This window comes from Sturnira hondurensis, unplaced genomic scaffold (assembly GCF_014824575.4).
Source record: "Sturnira hondurensis isolate 20B ecotype Veracruz unplaced genomic scaffold, ASM1482457v3 Scaffold0006413, whole genome shotgun sequence".
Taxonomy (NCBI): domain Eukaryota; kingdom Metazoa; phylum Chordata; class Mammalia; order Chiroptera; family Phyllostomidae; genus Sturnira; species Sturnira hondurensis.
Window position 1 is genome coordinate 35,604,065 of NW_028079044.1, and position 20,227 is coordinate 35,624,291.

Here is a 20,227-nt window from a genome sequence, read left to right on the forward strand (position 1 = left end):
TTCATTGTAACTGCAATTAGAAGAGGCTTTTTATAATCAGTATACTTCAAAATAATTTCAATAATTTTTATATTATAGCATTTGCTTTGACTTCATCTTCATTATAAGTAGCTTAAGTAATTACTTATCCTTAAAGAGTTTTGATTATTAAATGAAATTAAAAATAAATTTATGAATACAATTAGTACACATTGATAATTCTTCCTTTTTGTCCATTTTGCTAAAGGATACATACAATTATCTAGGTTTTTTTGTGTTTTGTTTAATGTGTAATTTATTTAACACTTTACAGAGCGAGCAACTCATGAAGAAATAATACCTAATCAATGAAACAAAAAAGCAATCAAAATACAACCAGAGACACTGAAATAAAGAACACTCTGAAAATAACCAGAGAGGAAGAGGGAGAAGGATAATAGGGGATAAAGGGTGGGGGGACCATGGAACATACAGGGAGGACACAGGGACAAAGCCGGAGGGGCTAGGTTCCAGAGTTGGAGTTTGGGATGGGTGGGGCAGAGGGTGTGGTGGGGGGAAAATGGAGACAACTGTACTTGAATAACAATTTAAAAAAGAAATAATAAGCAAGTTACACAAAACACGGGGTTCTTTTAAAAGAAACATTTTAATAATTGATTTAAGTTCCACCTCAAATCCAACAGCTTTTGATGCTCTTACTGATAATACATTGGGATAAACTAAACTATTCAGGAAATCAGTGAAGGGTGATTAACAGAAGAACAAGACAAAGCCATCCAGTGTTGAGCCGGAGCTGCCTGGTATCAGCTTGAGACTACTTCTGCACTTGTCTTCATATGCTCCATGTTCAGGTGCAGCGGTTAATAGCTTGGGCCATGGAATTGAAACATGCCACAAATTAGGACAATGTTTCCCTTTATATTGGGAGAGGGATTTTAGCAGCATATCGCTGATGCTATTCTGTCTCTGCAAACATCTACTAAAATATTCTGATCTATTCCACCAAAGAGACAAAACACTGCTCAGTATGACAGAAGTATGCAGTATAGAGCAGAGTCACCATAAATTTAACTTGGATATATTTTTAGTCAGTATGACTTGATACTTTCAATTAGGAATCTATGGAGTAATGATCTATAAGTTATGTCATTTCCTGGTGTACTTTCTTCAATGAATTAATGAGAAATATACAATGATATAATTGGTTGATATTGATAATCTACAGTTTCTGGATATAAGTTAATTAGGCATCTGTACAGACTGTAACACACCAAACAGTGTTGTGGGTCAGCTTAGATTTTACTAAGCTATTTTCTTTGTCAATAAATAAGTAGCTGGTGTGTTGTTTCTTATGCTGTCATTAGCCTGCAGCAATAAAGCCATAAAATTATTCAAGAGAGGTTGCATCTTGCTGTTTTAAGTTCCAAGTATGTCAAAAGCTATTTTAGACCATTACAGTCCAAGAAAAGATGAGGGGCGGGGGGCAAAAACAGCTCGTTTTCTTTTTTTTTTTTTTAAGATTTTATTTATTTATCTTTAGAGGGGAAGGAGAGGGAGAGAAACATCAATGTATGGTTGCCTTTCATGCATCCCCTGCTGGGAGTTGGCCTGCAGGGAACCAGTCTGCAACCCAGGCATGTGCCCTGACTGGGAATCGAACTGTGATCCTCTGGTTCGCAGGCCCGCGCGCTCAATCCACTGAGCTACACCAGCCAGGGCTCGTTTTCTTTTATCTGGTCATATAACACATTCTTTGAGACCCTCCATTATAATGTTAATGAGTTTTAGGAGACATTACAGTACGGGTAGCTAAATTTGTACATTGAGTTTAGAAACCTTGGAACCAGTAGCTTCTATATCATATGTGGAATGTCCAGAGTTGTTACTATTGCTTTCTATTATGTAGCCATACACTCTATAAGTTACTAGTATGGTATGATTATATTTTATATTAAGTTGCATTTTATACTATGATTATATTTTATATTGTTATATTTTATACTATGGTTTATATAGTATAATATAGGTGTATGTATATATACATGCATATTATATAAATAAATATACAAATAAGCAAACAAGCATAAGTCACAATTCATGCTCAGCATTTTTTTTTCCTAGATAGGTGTGCTAATTTAAAAAGTATAGAGGCCTGTGTTCTGTTCTTTCTTTTCTCAAGGCTCCAAATCCAAAAGCAAAAGATTACTGCTAGATTAGTGATAAAATAGCCACATGTAAACCTGGACAGCTTATTTAACAGTATGTAGGGATGCAAGTTCAATGCGTTAGGGAAGAAGCACTCACTTTCACAATGTGGTATAAGGGTAAAGACCAGGTTTCAGATCAGCTCTGGCAATTAGTAATAGCTGGGTGATCTGGATAAGAAAATTATTTTAAGATTCAGGATTTTTATCCCTAACTTCTAGAGGAATTTCAAGATTGTTTGTGAGAGTTTTGTAGGATTTAGTATATATCTTGAAGGAAAAATAGTGCTTTTAAGTATGAGATCCAGGCCATACCTATAGTTGTTGTAGAGGAATGTATTGGGAAATAAGGAGACAGTGGGGAAAAAAGGAAAAGAGCATATGGAATACACTATCTAAAAAGCGAATAAGACCAAAGTTCTGTTTAGCCAATTAGAGAAAATTTTAGAGTGACAGAATTAATTTCCATGACATTTTTTAAAATTTAAGCCATTTAAAATCAACTGTGCTTTTGGTGCTAGATTCCCCTAAATCAAAAAAGAATCTACAATATGACTCCTTTGGGCTTGTATTCCTATCACAAACCTGAAGAAGAAAAAAACAAGGCTCACTCACGTCAGTCATGCATAATACATGTGAGGATAAATAAGAATCTGTCCTCATTCCTGATTTGAGTGTACAGGACAAATTTTTAGTGTAAGAAAAGCATCTGACAGCAAGTGTGATATAAAATCATGGACTATCTCTGGATCTTCTGGTTCAAATTCTCGAATGAGTCATGCCTAAGAAAAAAATACTATTTTGTAATGCTGGTATACAGCCCCACAATAAATTAGACCAGATGTAGGTCGGGATAATGCTATTTAATTCAAATGGAAGAGAATAGCACACATTTGGCACCTGAATCCTGGAGGGTCATTTTACAGGTCTCCTAGTAATCCAAGATTGGTGTTTGCTATCTCTGCAAATAGCAAACAAAAAATATAGAATTACAACATTAGTTACCTTCTTGTGTTCAAGGAGTTTATCTAAAAAATAAGCACTATAAATAATGATGAAGTAGATAATTTTAGTTTTTTTAAATCATCACATTCTACCAAGACCCAGATTTTCCAGTAATGATCCAGTCTGAACGGAAGTCACTATCACTGCACTAAAAAGCAATTGTAAAAATCTAGTGCATCACTACCCCTGGACCATGTATTCTTGACTGTGAATGATGGACCAACAAACCTGGGGGACACGTACTTTCTTACCATCATGCACATAAGAAAGCCGTTCCACAGTGAACTTGGAGGGACAAGTGAACTTGGAGGGACATGCCCAAGTCTAGATGCTGAGTTAGGTGCCTTCTACAGCTTTTGTGTGAGTCACATTAAAAAAATCATGACCATTACGTTTTTCAAATAAGGAAAATCTTGGATTCATGGACACATGGGTAATAATTGGTAAACTAGGGCTTGACTGTCACTTTCCAAAACTCTAGCACATAAAACTACTACCCTATGTCTCTCTTAGGAATGTCGACCAAAGGTTCCATACTGCGTTAGTACACCCCAAAGTCTTTGAGGCTTTTTCTCTTATAATGTAACATTTTATTTCACACATTGTTCTAAATCCAGTGGCTATTTACATTCATGTCTATGAATTTTACTTATTTTTTTGAAAGTACAATTATTTAAATTTTGAATTCCTTAGTGTATGGAAGTAATGCATGTAAATCACTCTCCTTGTGATCAAAGATTTTGTCTCCCACTAAAGATTGCTAGCACATAGAACTAGCGTTTAACAAAGGATGGGCAATCAGTGAAAGGGGATAGAGGAAATGAGAATGAGAGTGTGTATGTCTTAGAAAGAAGATTATAGATTATAGTTTATTTAAAATATAGATACAATCATCAAAATAGGCTATGTGAAGGAATTCTATCTGACTAGAAAACTATTCAAAATGGTATCATGAACATTTGGAGAAATAGCTCCTCATCACCAAATTTGTAGTAGGTGAGTTAAACCAGCAAATAATATGGGTCTCTGTATTTCTTAAAATAATTTCATTACGGGAATATATCTACATTCTAGTAACTTTTGAAGATCTAACATCAGAATGTTGGAAATCTTAAAGAAGCTTGAAAATTACTACAAGAACCATTGCAGGGTGGGAGGATGATAGAGGGTGGGGCCTGTTCATGTATTGTAGCCATATTGTGGAGAGAAGAAAAATTTAAAAAGAGAGAAGAAATATGCAGAACTTTGAACTAGTCAATGCCACATTTGTAGAGATAATAATAAGCAGATTAAACAATGTCAAACATTAAAAAATTAATAATAGAAGTTAAAGGGAATTAAGCACTTTGATAATTAGATTTTAAATAAGGGTAAAGTTAATAAGACGAGGTATTAGGGACATTAAGTAAGACAAATAAAATTTCATCTTAGTATAATTGTTTAGATATACACTTATTATATAATTATAATATTTAGAGATAAATACCTCTGCTTAATATTTTTTCACTCTTCCATTACTATAATATCTTAAATCTAACCAAAATATTTTTCTTCTCTGTCTTAGATTTTAGTCTTTCAGGAATACTAGTTATCCTTTAAAAGTAACTGACTTAAAACATATTTAAAGGTAGTTACCAAGTCATTATTTCTTTTATATTTTTCTAAATCAATACGTTTAACCATTTTCAGATTTGTTCATTTTGTCTCTCCTCACTAATATTTTTTTCCAAAACAAAGTTACAGATAATATTCTAGTTCAATTTTATTTTTTTACTCAATTTTACATTAAAATGTATAATAATTTTTCATCTCATCCAATTTGCAGCTCATTTGTTGCTAAATTGGCTTTCTACTGTATTGTTCCTGCTTGCTACATGTCAATCATCCCTGAACCACAGCCATTCCCATTTGTGAAGCTCTATCTATACATTATTTCTCCATTTACTGAGAGATTAATAGAATCTTAAGTAATACTTTTTTTATTTTTAATCTCAAGGATGTTAATGATTTATTCCATTCATCTGTGTTTATGTGTTATCAAATATTTCAACTCCGCTTATTGTCACTTTTTTTTAGATTTTATTTATTTATCTTTAGAGGGGAAGGGAAGGAGAGAGGGAGAGAAATATCAATGTATGGTTGCCTCTCATGGGTCCCCTCCTGGGAACTGGCCTGCAACCCAGGCATGTGCCCTGACTGGGAATCGAACCGCGATTGTCTGGTTTGCAGGCCCGCACTCAATCCACTGAGCTACACCAGCCAGGGTTCAACTCCTGTTATTTTCACTTAATTGATCAAGGTTTTGATGTCATATGCATATATATTTCATGTGCTGATATATATATATCAGTGTGCAGTGTTAATAAAATCAAGAAACATTAATAAACACAGAGCATGCCAAACATCACTAACCCAAACGTAGGAATTTCTCCTGTGGAGACATGGCAATCTATTGTTATCAATAACTTCTAAGAATGAAACTATACATAAAGTTGGCTAAAACTATAGAAGATATTTTAGGTTAGATGGAAGAGACCGTATCCAAACCCTTCTGACATGATGAGATAAAGACTCTGAAGACTCTGGATGTAAAATACTAGTTGAGTAAGTCATTAGGTCAGTTCACTGCCGAATACTCAAACCTTGGTGAGTCACTGGTAAAGACTATTCAGAGGGGAATAAATATGTGCACATTCATGTTTCATCTCACTGTCAGCTACGTCCTTTGTATATTCCTATGACAAAAAAACTAAACCCTTAATATATAGCCATATTATTGATCTATAATGAAGACAGAATAATATATAATTGACTCAACTGTAGACCATCGATTTAAAAAGAATGTCCCCAGTCTTTAAAGGGGGTGAAGTGCTAAAATGTATATAGTTTCAAGCCCAGAAACACATATAATATTTCCTATTTGGATGTGTTATTAGCAGGCAAAATGGACACTAAAGTATTTCTAAATGGAAAGGAAAGATTATAGCAGGAAGAAAACTCAGAAATTATCTGATTTATCTTGATGCCTTTCTAATATATTATAAAATGTTCCTCACATTTAATTTTTCTTTAAAATCCAGCACCCAGGAAAACAGTGGCAGTTTTAGTTGGTATGTTGTTTGAAAGAGTTACTATGGCTCTTTAAATTGAAGATAATAAATGGCCTCAGTTAAATCTCTCATAGCAATATCCTCAGATCACCAGGGCAACCTTTGCTTCACTGGTTTAAATGTGCTCTGGTGGTTTAAAGCATAATTGCACTTCCCTGGACACCTAATTGACTACAAGGGACTGATTTGGCCACATTGAATAAAATTTGAATACTTTAATTATTGTTCATTGAGGTGTCCTAAAATTAAAAAAAAAAAAAACCTGTTCATGTGAAATCTCATTTCCAGGGAAAGGGAAAAACAAAGCACTCTCTAAAATTAGTTTATCATTTTAATAAAATATCAACTTTATGATAGAAGAGAGTGAAAGTAAGATAATCTTTATTGATAAAGCTTATGATGTGAATATAATCCTTATTGTCAAATAACAAAAGCAGATATTTGGACAACTGAAAATAATGATAATGCTAAAATGTATTGAGCATTCAAATTAGGATCATTCTGTGTATCATACCATATTTCCACGAGGTGGGCATCAATGCCCTACTCATTTTAGAGAAGAATGAAGTATAGAAAATTTAGAGTAAATTGTTCAAGTCCACACAGCTAGAAAGAGGCAGAGCTAAGATTCAAGGCAAGATTTTCTGGCCTCAGTAATCTTGACTATCACACTATTAAACAAAATGAAAATAAAAATATTGATAATTTCAATAACTACACCATTTTCTGTTGACTATGTATGATACTCTGATAAACGTGATTCAAGGGTGTCCAACATTTTGGTGTCTCTGGGCCACACTGGACAAAGATTTGTCTTGGGCCACACATTAAATACATAAACACTAATGAAATTTAAAAAAATCTCATAATGTTTTAAATAAATTTATGATTTTGTGTTGGGCCACATGCATAGCCATCCTGGAATGAATGTGTCCTGCAGGTGGCATGTTGGACACCCCAGTGATCAATTTAATAATTTCATAAATTATCTCCTCAACCCACACAAGAAAGCTTCTCCTCTACATATTTTTATTTAGCCCTTAGGAAAGGCATCACTTATCCTAACCCTTCGTATTGCTTTGCTAGGGTGCTGGTCACAAAGTACTGCCCAGTTCTACAGGCCGGAAGTCCAGCATCAAGGTGTCAGCAGTGTCAACTCCTGCTTAGGGCTCTGAGGAGAAATCTGCTCCATGCCTCTGTCCCCTAGACTCATGTAGTTTCCTGAGAATTTGGTGTTCCTTGGCACGGAAAGGCATCACCCCAACCGCTGCCCCCATGTTCACATGGCATTCTACCTCTGAGCTATCTGTGATCGAATTTCCCCTTTTCATAAGGACACAGTCCTATGGAAATAAGGTCTACCTAATGACCTCGCTTTCACTGGATTATGCAAAGACTCTATTTCCCACTAAGTTTATATTCATAGGCTCCAGGGTTTAGGGCCTCAATACATGAATTTGGAGGAGAGGAGATACAATTCAACCCATGCACACATCTTGCTCTCCCTCCCACCTGTTTTTAGTTCTCTTACACAATAGAAATGTTCCTAATATGACTGATGAGACACAGAGCTATTTATTGGGCCATTTCTCAAGTTCTGGAAGCATGAATGACTTAGACGTCCAAAACCAATCTTCATATATTCCCTGACTATCTCCATGTGGTACACACACCTGGTCCTTAGGAGTACACCACCATCATCTTTGTATATATCTTACTAGAAAAGTCACCGACATTCTTCTCTATAGCAGCAACTTCATATTATAGAAGTATAAATCGAAAGTCATGTTTGAATTTTTGAACTAAGCCAGAAAAACTATTGTACCTGGGAGTATCTGGGTTTTCCCAATTTGACAATATAATATAACTGATTTTCTATTTGATTACTAATGATCCCACTATTGATGGCTTTGTGACTGGCAAATCCAGAGGTGAAAAGGTATAAGCAGAAAAAATCTAGCATATAAAAACTACTCCCAAACCTTGACAGATACACTATGGGTCTCAATATACATGCTATTACACAGGTAAGGAAACAATAGCTTGGGAATTAAGCAACTTAATTAAGGTTTCGTGCAAGTGAGAGAACAAATAAACAAATAAAAAAACAGAAAAGACAAAAAAAATTTCAGATATATATTAACTTCCTCCCTGCCAAAAGGACCAAAGAAAACAAATTTTATTAAGTTTCCAATTTACTTCCAAATGGACTTAATCTTATGCTTAAGAGCAAGCTATTTTAAACTTGGCATAATCTTTACAAGTAGTCGTTTATAATACAAATACATATACGCATGCCAGGAAGTCCTCTGGCCTTACAGTGCAGGAAACAGCAGCGCAGAGCAAACTCCCGGGTCCCGCTGTTTGCAAGCTTGGAACTATCCTCTCTGTTTCAGTGCCCACCCAGTTCTGACACAATCCCTGTCTGATTTTGTTTTTAGCAATATAGGATTTGAAATGGAAATATTTAATTTATTGTACATTCCATGAATGTAAAACAAAGTATTTTGAGAGCTAATTTATAGTAAATTAAACATTTTTCTTTCATTCTTATATCTCTTAGGATTCTGTTTGGCTAGCAGATACAAAGTTGATTTATAATAGCCCTTATAAATAGAAATATATTTTCTTATATAACAAGACATCCAGGTGTGGACAGTACAGGGTGATAAATTGCTAAAAGTGCCTTAGAGAACCCATCACTAATGGTCCCCATTTTCAAGTACTTTTGCCCTTCCCAAGCACTTTGAAGACTGTACTTTGTTGCCCTCTTGTAGCTAGGCAAGGCCATGTGACTAGTTCAAGGCCAATTGCCTAAGAGTAGAAGTCTGGTGTTACTTTCAAGCTAAGGTAGGTAAAAACCCTTTCCTGACCCTTTTGATCACACTTCTTTCCTGCCTTGACTTAGAAACTCTGCACTATAATTGTACAAGCAAGACAGGGACAGACTAAATTCCCTGAGCTGCCCTAGAGCACTGATTTTCAACCAGCCTGCCACAGAATTTTTAAAACATGAAATGCTTGACTGTTTAGATAGGGGCCCTGACCTCTTTTCCCTAGATTGTCAAAATAAAAAAAAAATAAGAGAAACAACAGCCATCAGTGTGAATGCCCTATCCTGAACAATAAATGTATAGGTCATAGGATACAGTTGTATCTTCTTGTTCATGCCATATAATTAAGTTATATCTGATTGGATAATTCTTGGTACCAGAAGGACTTACACAGCAGTATAGGCATTTTTAAAAAGTCACTTCAGAGCAAAAAGGGTAGGTAATTACATTTATCCCTTTTTTTGTAAATCAATCAAAACTATATCTATTTTTGTCATATTGGCAAGTAATATATTTTTACTTGCAGAATTTTAAAAATTAGTTTACATGTGCCAGGAGATGAAAAAGGTCAAACATCTCTGCCCAAGAGACATGATACCAGAACTGGCTTTGCCTGAGAGAGAAATAAACCTTTGTTTAGTAAGCCATTGAGATGTCAGCATTAATTGGTTATGCTCTACAGCCCAGACTCTGACTAATACATAATGATGGTTTTCATCATCACACTTGCCATCCTTTTATCCATCATTATCGCATATCAGGCAAGAAGGTAGGGAAGAAGGGGAAGGGGAAATAGCCAAAGAAAATCCTAACCAAGTGTGTCTTCAAATTTCTCTCCCAAAAGGCAAACTCAATGACTTGTACATAAATTCCTATGACCAAAATTCTTTCATATTGCCATTACAGTTGAGTGGGAGTGTTGAAAAGTGAATATATTTAACTGCATATTCCACCATCACCCAAATTGGTAAGAAGGAAGAGAAATTGGAAATAAAGAATTCACCCAGTAATAATCTGTCATAATCTTAATGGAATTCTTCTATAAAATAGTCATTTCCAAAATTTTTAAGATCCTTCTAGTTCCTGAATCCCTCTAAATGACTTCTTTCCTGATTTTTCTCAAATCCCAACCCTCATGGCCACTCTTATCCCTGAACGTGTCTCCTCTCACTGCTTCCATGGAACCTAACTTTGTGTTCTCCGCTTTCTCTCTCACAGCTTTCCGTTTGGCTCATGCATTTCTCTTTCTGCAACCTAATAAGGTTGCCCCTTATAAGTCTTTATCATTCTACTAATTCCCTTTGAGCGCAGGTATTTCTATAGCTTTAATGATGAGTCCTCAAAATCTTTCTCATTCAATTTCAAAATCTCTTCCACCAACCATCTCTTGTCTTATTCTTTGAAAATTCAATTACTTAAATATTTATGTGCTTTTATTCCATTGAATTACTCCTTTTTTCCATATTCCTCATTTCACTTAGAATCAGAAAACTTTGAGAGAAGTTCAATACGTCCATCTCTATCATCTCATCTTATTTTCAACTGACTTACAAGTAGCAAAGACTGAGTGCTAAGTTAAATTTACATCAATCTCGGCATCTTCAACGTGAGTACAACTTCATTGGTTCTTGTTATTTTCATCACTCCCAGGGTCGAATTTTCAGAGCTTCTAAGCTGGGACGCTTTTCTACATTCTCTCCATCCTCACTCAATACCTTCAATGATAATTCCAATTCCAGGTTGGGGAAACAAGTTGCGTTGTGTCCCCAACCCCCAGTCAACCTCCCTGGGATGTTAATTTTTCACAAAAGAAGATGTCTGCTACCTTTTATACAGATGTGATTTCTTAGTGTTCTTGAGACACAACGTACTATGTGATTTCTTGGAGATACTACATTTGGTTGTTTCTTTGGGGAGATGCGTCATGAGTCTGTCTCATTTCTGCAAATCTTGTAAGTGGAGACAGCAATTCCCTTATTTCCAGACTATCTTTTCAAGAATGTTAAAAATAAAACAGCCCTGAAATATGCAGTTAATACAGTCCTCTGAGCAAAGGGTGGGTTTACTAAAAGATTTGAAAGATATAACATCTCACTACAGAGAAATAGGCAGACAATTCTTGCTGTGTAGTATCACAGATTCAGGTGCCTTCAACTCAAGGTTTCTCACTTGTAATGAATCCTACTGCTCACGCAGCTATCGCCTGGTCTTTTTCATGTCACTCTGTGGGGAATAGGGTAAGAGGAACTGACAACTTAAGTTCACCTTTTCTGTGTGATGATTAATGGAGCCTGTTGGATCTGAGTTAGGTGTCTTATGTCTTCTGCATATTTGAAAATGTGGCAGGCAAACTTGTTAGCTGACCAGTAGGATACAATTTCTGACCCTTCAGAATTTTTAACAGTGTCCTCCTGGGAGAATATTGCCCAATTTTACTTCCCATGGAACCCAGTCTTGTCATCCTAATTAATTATAAGCCTCGCTCGAGGACTTTGCTGAAATGTACTCTCTATGTGAAGTTTCTCCCTTAAACTCCTGAGCCAGTCTTTTCCTCCTGTGTTGCTCCAGGTCTGCTTTATATAAGAACATTTCATGTAAGTGTTCATAAATGTTCTCCTTACAAGACTGTGATCTTGCTAAATAATACATTGAGTTTTGACTTTATGTGTTACATATTGCCCAATATATGTCAAACACTGAATGGCCCTCTCTTAAAAATAATTTGTTTGATAGATTTTCTTATGTGGGCTCTCTCTAAAATGTGATTTAAAGCACACATACATGCACATATAGAGTACCTTGCTTTCCACTGGTCTTTTTGTCACCAATATGTTTTTCCTACATAAACCAACACTAGAATCTCACTTTTCCCCTAAACTTGTAATGCGTTATTACTTCCACCTTAAGCAAGTTGCCTGTAATTATAATTATCTTTCTAAAACAGAAAATGCAACAGCTGCACCTACTCTGAAAATGGATCCTTGGAGAATGTAATTTAAGTTATTCCAATTTGGAACTGAATATTATCAAGAGCTATGGGATATATAACCTTAAGGCATACCTTTCCACCAGGTTTTTAATGGTATGCCATTTGCAGAAACCTAGATAGCTGAAAAATTAGAATGCAAGTTTTGTGCCTGCTCCAATCAGAGGTTTAATAAATGAAATTATGTACCATACAACCTTACGTGCTATAGTTAAAACTTTCGGTAGATGATAAAGTCACATGTTTATTAGCTTTGTGATATTCCTTACAGCTTTATTTACTTTGTTTTATTGTCATGGAGATTTAAATTGTATTTAAATAACAGACTTAATCTGAAAAGAAAGCCTTTATACATTTCTAACCTCTCCAGAAAAGCCTATCCCAAGGTCATATATGGTTTTCTACAGTTTATGCCTTCATATATAAAAAGTACAATTTTATTCTTTGCAATTAGCTTAAGGATTATGTTATGCCAAAGATGGATAGGATTAAGGGTAGGAAGTGGGTATGACTGAGGTGGGGGGAAATAGTGGGGGAAAAATGGAGACATCTGTACTTGAACAACAATTAAAAGAAGTTAAAAATAGTTCAAATGTTATGGCAGAATAATGTTTTTAAACATTTACCACATCTTATTTCTTATAATTTTACTTTAGATAATGCTGTACATTTTAATGGCTGAAATGATCAATATATGACTAAAACATTGGTGTTTTAGCAAGCGTTGTCTCTAAGCAAAACTCAGGCTAGGAGAAGTTTTATTTGATGAACAGAGCGTTTGATGTTAGTAATACTTGGTAAATACTGAAAAGATTGCCAATGACAATAGAAGTATGGCATTAAAAATGCATTTCAGTAATCATCTAACATAATCACTATTGATTTCATGGATTCTTTATTGCTAATTATCAATTACCTAGACTTACATAGAAAAGTTTTCCAAGGAAGATACTCACTTCCTACAAGTGATCTTTTTTGGGGGGCGGGGAGGTAAATCATTATTTTACATGTCTACCTATCTTGAACCAAATTTTCTCCACTTGTAATTTGTAACTGATAGCTTTAGTTTTTCCATTTATTCAAACAGGCTAGGTAAATCCCTCTTGCATTATAAATATTCTAAATATCTGAAATAATATCATACGACTATCCTAAGTGTTAAATATTTTCTGCATAAGAAAATATTGACACTATTATGAAATAGCTTTAATACATATATACAGTCAGTAGTACAAATCTAATAGAGCCTTGGCTAATTCACTTCTCATCAATAGCAAATCAAAGAATTAAGTATTTGAAAGAATATTGTTGAAGATAACAGTAATGAAATATATTTACAGTATTCAGAGCAATTAATCTACACCTATCAATTTAAGTAGAACCCAAAATTATTATGATAATTAACTCTGGTATATGTTAACATTGATGTGTATCATTGATGTTGACAAAAGTCCTATTGTATACATAATAAGAGATACTTTTATCAAAAAGTATACTAGGGCAAATATTAGGAAATCTCAATTCTCATCTTGAATTTTCTTATTATTTTTTATTTTTTTTAACTTTCCAATTACAGTTTACTTTCAGTATTATTTTGTTTTGGTTTCAGATGTACAGCATACTGATTAAACAATCACTACAAGTTTGCGAAGTGTTCCTTCCCTCTGATATTTCCCGTACCCAACTGACCTCATACATACTTATCACAATACTGTTGACTGTGTTCCCTATGCTTTAGTTTGCAGTATTCACATCGGGCCTCAGGAGCCATCGCCCTCAAAGGGAAAACCAGGACAGAAACATTCATATAATCCTTTCTGGCTCTACTATCTTTGCATTTTATAAACCCTATTAAATTTACCTAAAGAGAGGCAACCCTGATGGAAGAATGGATAAAGAAAATTTAGTATATGCACAGAAAATATTATTTTTCGGTCCTAGTAAAGAAGGAAATTCTTGAGGACATTATGCTAAGTGAAGTTAGCCATCCACTTATATGAGGTATCTAAGCCTGACTGATAGAAGCAGAAAGTAGAATTGTGTTTGCCAAGGGCCAGGGGAAGACAGAACTAGGGAGTTGTTATTCAACAGGTTTAAAGTTTCAGTTGTGCCAGACAGAGAAATTCTAAAGATCCCCTGTAGAGCACTGAGTATTAAGAATATCGTATTGGACACTTAAAATTTGTTTCAGAGGGTAGATCTCATGTTAAATAGTTTTAGCATAATAACGAGTGTAGTTCAAAACCACAGAATCATGATAGATGTTTAATCAAGTTATGTTACCATGGATAAGTAGTAATGTACAGAACCACAGCTTCATTGCTACAATAAGCCTTGGATCACACTGCCTGAACTTTGGGAACAAAACTATAATACACAGTAGCTAGTGGCACATTTCATGTCCCTTGACCAGAGACCTAAAGTCAGAGAAACCTTTTGTAAAGTTTATCATTTACCTTTATATTAGTCAAATATGTACTGCTCTAGAAGTAGCAATTTCTAAAAACAATAGTTTTTTTTTCCATTCTCAAGCATGTAAACCATAATTCTGCTGGTTTTTTTGCACCCTAGCCTGAAATTATCATGAAAAGAAGTAACATTATAGAACCCTAAACAGTGAGGCCTGAAGGAGGGGAAAACACAAACACAAAACAAAGTGGGTACAGCTAAGTGTGTTATTTTTGTCTTATTAAATGAATGGATCAAAAATCTATGGTACATTTACACAATGGAATTCTATGCAGCAGAAAGAAAGAAGGAGCTCCTACCCTTTGCAACATCATGGATGGAACTGGAAAGCATTATGCTGAGTGAAATAAGCCAGGCAGTGAAAGACAAATACCATATGATCTCAACTTGAACAGGAATTTAAACAACAAAACAAACAAGCAAGCAAAATGTGATCAAAGACACTGAAATACAGAACAGGCTGACAGGGACCAGAGGGGAGAGTGGAAAGAATCACAGGGGAAAAGCGGAAGGATTCACATGAATAAGTATAAAGGACACACGGACAATAACTAAGGTGGGGGGTGGAAATGGGAGGGAAGTGGGGAGCACTGGCGGGGAGGAGGTGGGCAGGCTGGGAATATAAGACCGAAAACTGTACTTGAACAATAATTACATGAAATCAGTTTAATAATCTGAAAAAAAAGAGTTTACAATGTTACCTACTCTTCTTCATATTTCTTTTACTTTTGTCGGAATGCCTATTTCCCTTAGCATTCCACCTGCCTCTCTGAATGTCCTTCTTCAGAGTCCTTCATTGGATCACCCTCCTAAGCCTGACTTAAATAAGCTGTTGATGGGCAGACTTACTTGTTCTCCACTCCCGTCTTCCCATTCCATCCTATCTCTATCTAGACATAAATCCTGATGTCTACTGGTTCACTACCATCAGTATTAACTACATATTATTTACGCTTCTACTAAGATTTCCTGAATCATATAGACAGATATAGTTATCTATTACATTGCTTTTAAAAATGTCTAAAATACTTCAAGCTAAATATATTTAAAACAAATTTTAATTTTCATAGAATCCCCACTGAAAATTTGACCTTCATTCAACATTTTCCAATATGTCTTTACCAATTTGTGCAAGATCTTTTATCATTCCTCAATTCACTCCTTTTTATTATACCTCCTAAATATCTCTCAACTAGTTCTAATTATTTGTATCAAGCAACACCATTGTAATCCAAGCTACCATGATTTCATTCTTGGATTTCAGCAATCACCTCTTAGGTGTTCTTCCCACAGCTGATAGAGCCTCATTTCAAATCAATTTCTAAACCTAAATAAGATAATCATTTGAAAATTTAGATGTCTTCACGTAATTGCTTTTGATAAAACACTTTAATAAATCCCCACTGTTCTGATCAAAACCTTTACATGGCTTAAAAGGTCCTCCTTATTCTAGTGTTTATATTTTTTTGCTTCAACAATTTCATTATTCTTTATTCAATTACTGTTCATAATCTACTTTACCTTGCAATAATACAAATGCATTTAAAAGTTCAAAACAGCATAAACATTTTCTTTTTAAAACTATTATATCCTAAAAGTATGTTCTGTAAATGGCAGTTTTCAGAACATGTCTTAAGTCTCTAAATAAAGAGACCACACTCACCCAGATCACATTATTTAATTTTTGCCTTCAGAAAACAGGGTACATAAAAGACCTACAAAAAACAGAACCAAATTTCTTCCAGGACTATTCAATTAATTTGAAAGGAACCATCAAGTATGGACTGACATACTAAATAACACAACTGCAAATTATATTAGGAACAACTTTAATTTCATATACAAATTTTGATTATCACATTACTTTTCATTGATGGAGCAATAAAGAAATACTGATGGAAAGCTCTTGTCTCTCAAATTTTCAGTCTATTTGCTGTGTTGGTATCCAGATCTTAAATGACCCCTTAGCTTTGACAGCTGCCACTTGTAATTTTCCAGTTAACTGTAAGTTTTTTCAAATATTTAAGCCTTTAAAAGCCCACATATAGCTGTTCTTTGAGCCCCAGTTTGCCTTAGGCAATGACATCAACACTATGTGAATGGAACCTACTTACCATATTGTAGGTGGCTCAGAACCTTCTATTTCTAAGTAATCATACTTTTCTTCCATTTGGAAATCAGTAAATATGAGTGAAATCGTGTCTCCAGGCTCTGCTACAATGGTCCAAGTACAATCAGCGTTGTTATGGTATTCATTAGGAAAGCTAGGGCTTGATATAATGCCACTGGATCCTCTCATTGTTCCTCCACATGCATCTTCAGCTGTTAAAAACAAGGATGAAATGTTCAGGTATGTCATTAAGAGGAATGTAACCCTTATCATTTTTAATAAAGTAACGGTAAAAAGGTTGGGACACTAAGTGCATATTATCTAATAGAAATCAAATAAATGAGAAGTCCATGAAAAAATAGCACATAAATATAAAGTATATCTTGATGATTTTTCAATCATGGTTGAAACTGCAATAGATGTAAATAAAAATCTGCACTCCAATTGATCTCAATATAATAGAACCAAGATTATATTTTAATTGATTAGCTGATGAAGCTTATTCATAATGTGATGAGGAATCTTTAATTACTTTGTTTATGTTTATGGTAGGGCTGAGTTTTTCTTTTTTAAAAAATTTTTAATAGAGTTAATTACAAAGTCAAGAAACAATTTGAGAAAGAATATAATATAATTTTTGTCAAAGGCATGGTTCAAAAGCTACTAAAATATTTATGAAATTGCAATTTAATCATATTTCCAGGAAACTTTAATTAGAGAAATATTATAGTCACAAATATACCCTTGTTAGTAACCCCTATGATTCCATCAATATAAAGATAATTTTCAAGATATTCACATGATATATGTAATACAATATTATAAATAAATTTCCTACTAACTTTACTTTTGAACCTATGGTTTTCATTTTCCAAATCGGGGTCATGAATTCTCTAGGAGTTTACTTTTGCCCAGTAGTGTATGCTAACTAAGGGGTTACATGACTGCCTGTGTTTAGCATGAAAGTACAAGATAAAGCTCCTTGTTTCATAAATAAATTGAAGCTATAAAATTTGTTTTGCTATTACACCATTTAGGCCAAATTAATAAGTTACTAGTTTACTTGTGCAATAAATTGTCTCAAGATTTATATTGCTGTCTTGATCACTCAGGGGATTCTTCTAATTCAAGTCAAATGTTTCAGGAAAAAAATTCCAATTATTATTTTATGTAATGGATAATAATCCATAACTTTCATAAATAGATGGGGCAGTACCCTCTGTAACTCATAATAGGCAGGGAATAGCAAAATGGCCTTGCTACTGGGGAAACTTTATTACTATGTTGTATGCATCAAATAACATCCGCTTCATTCTGCCCCACTCTTTATACATTTAATTCTGTGATTCATAAATTAAAAGCATAAATATATTACTCTTAAAATACATTTAATAAGAGATAATGTAAATATGAGATAATGCAAATTTACTTTCACAGCATTCCTCTCAGTTTTTTAAGTCTTTTTTTTTAATTGAAATGAACTAGTGGTCCAGTCTAGACTGTAAGACATAGTACTATAATTTTTTGCCAAGACACACTGCCTTCCCTCAATATCTTACCTTTAGCATCTGGTAAACATGTCTTGCTGTTCCCCCACCTCCATCCACAAATTAGTTCTACTCTTTAGTTTCTAGTACCAATACTAAGGATGAATAGTACTTTGGAAATAAAATGTCACACTATTATGTATTTGTAGTGGAACTGGTACATAATCTACTCAAATCAGCTTTGCGTGCTATTTATTTTCCTGTCTCTGGATATTTCAACTCATACTCAGATTAAAGAAAATTTTTCTCTATTTTTAATGGAAATATTTTGACTGATCAATTAATATGTCCAGTCCCAGGTAATCTCTCTCCCTCTCTCTCTCTCTCTCTCTCTCTCTCTCTCACACACACACACACACACACACACACGCACACGCGCACACACACGCACACAAACCTTCATTTGAGTTAGGGTTCTTTGCTCCCCCTTGCATGGGCTTGTGGCAGATGGGGCAGAGGGAAGGCAGAGAAGCAAGCTATTCTTCCCTGTTTGCCTTCCTACTATTTCAGTTCATCCACCCCACTCTCTGTTATTCCTCCTGAAGTTGGAAGTAGGAAGGATCAGGGGATGTGAATCTTCATTTGCCTGGTACTGATTTGCTACAGGTTTCGAAGAACTATGGAAGATTATTAGAAACTAGTGGTTCTTTTGCACATGAGATTTTTCATGGGCCCCTTAGAGATACCGCAATCAGTTCCTTCATGGAGAAATGTGTCCCTCTGACTAGCTGCTTACATTTCTCCTTCATGCTATGGGTATAGAATTGTGTATTTTCATTGTATTTCTGACTGTCTTCATATCCCTGAAGTGAGCATCTTGGGCAGAATCTAAGACAATTCCAGTCCAGAAATCTCTCACAGAAGTCCTGCATTTAGCCAAATGAAAATACATCTGCTGTATTCATCATCTGTGCAAGTTCAATTTCTTCCCACTTGCAGTCCTATGGGTTTGCAATAGACATTTAAATATTCCAACCATGATTTTTAAAAAAATAATGCATGTGTCCTCCAAGTTCTAGAGCATGCAAATAAAATTTCTGTATGGTCCCCTTGACATTCCTCAATCCAGGTTAGCAAAAGAGAAAAATAATACCAACCTCCTAAAACATGAAATGGAGAGCAACTCATAGAATAACTCACTCCAAGGAAGCCCTTATTTTACAACAAAATAACTCTGAGCCTAAAAATGTATTCATTTACACTTGAAAATAAGGAGGAGATTATTTTCTCACATCTTCCAGCATGCAAACAAATGCTCTTGCCAATTCTTGTATCTAGTTCTTACTCAGCACTGCTCTTTGATCTCNTCCAGGTTAGCAAAAGAGAAAAATAATACCAACCTCCTAAAACATGAAATGGAGAGCAACTCAGAATAACTCACTCCAAGGAAGCCCTTATTTTACAACAAAATAACTCTGAGCCTAAAAATGTATTCATTTACACTTGAAAATAAGGAGGAGATTATTTTCTCACATCTTCCAGCATGCAAACAAATGCTCTTGCCAATTCTTGTATCTAGTTCTTACTCAGCACTGCTCTTTGATCTCTTTATTACTATAGAAGCTATCATAGAATCCTTATAGGATAGAACTGTGAAGTAGGTATATTTCTTTTAGTACATGTTAGATACACAGTATCATTCTTATGTGGCCCCACCCAAATGCCAGAATCTATGCATTGTGATTTGGTCTGGATTTAATAGAGTATTTATAAAAACCAGTACATTTTCTGTAAACGTGGACTCAGCAGAATGTGTTACATAAACCAAAATTTTTGCTTTAAGCAGAGTTAGAGCACATGAAAGGCAGCAACAGAACAAACTATGAAACTCTCAAACCTAGTGCTGTGCCCTCTCTGCTAAGTAACATTGTCTGCTCTCTAGTCGTGTGGGTTGGTGCAAATCCTGTAACTGACAGGACCTTTTTTTTAAACTGAAGTATAATTGGCATATATTATCCTATTAATTGCAGGTATACATCATAG

The 20,227-nt window shown here is 34.7% G+C and overlaps 1 protein-coding gene across 3 annotated transcripts in view; it reads right to left on the reverse strand.

Annotated features, from left to right (window-relative positions):
* CSMD3 (CUB and Sushi multiple domains 3) overlaps positions 1–20,227 on the reverse strand; it is a 935,029-nt gene that overhangs the window by 639,999 nt on the left and 274,803 nt on the right. For all 3 annotated transcript variants that reach the window (XM_037048422.1, XM_037048421.1, XM_037048420.1), the window contains exon 5: positions 16,702–16,909. In XM_037048422.1, the coding sequence (XP_036904317.1) occupies positions 16,702–16,909 (208 nt within the window). The remainder of the gene's footprint in view (positions 1–16,701; positions 16,910–20,227) is intronic.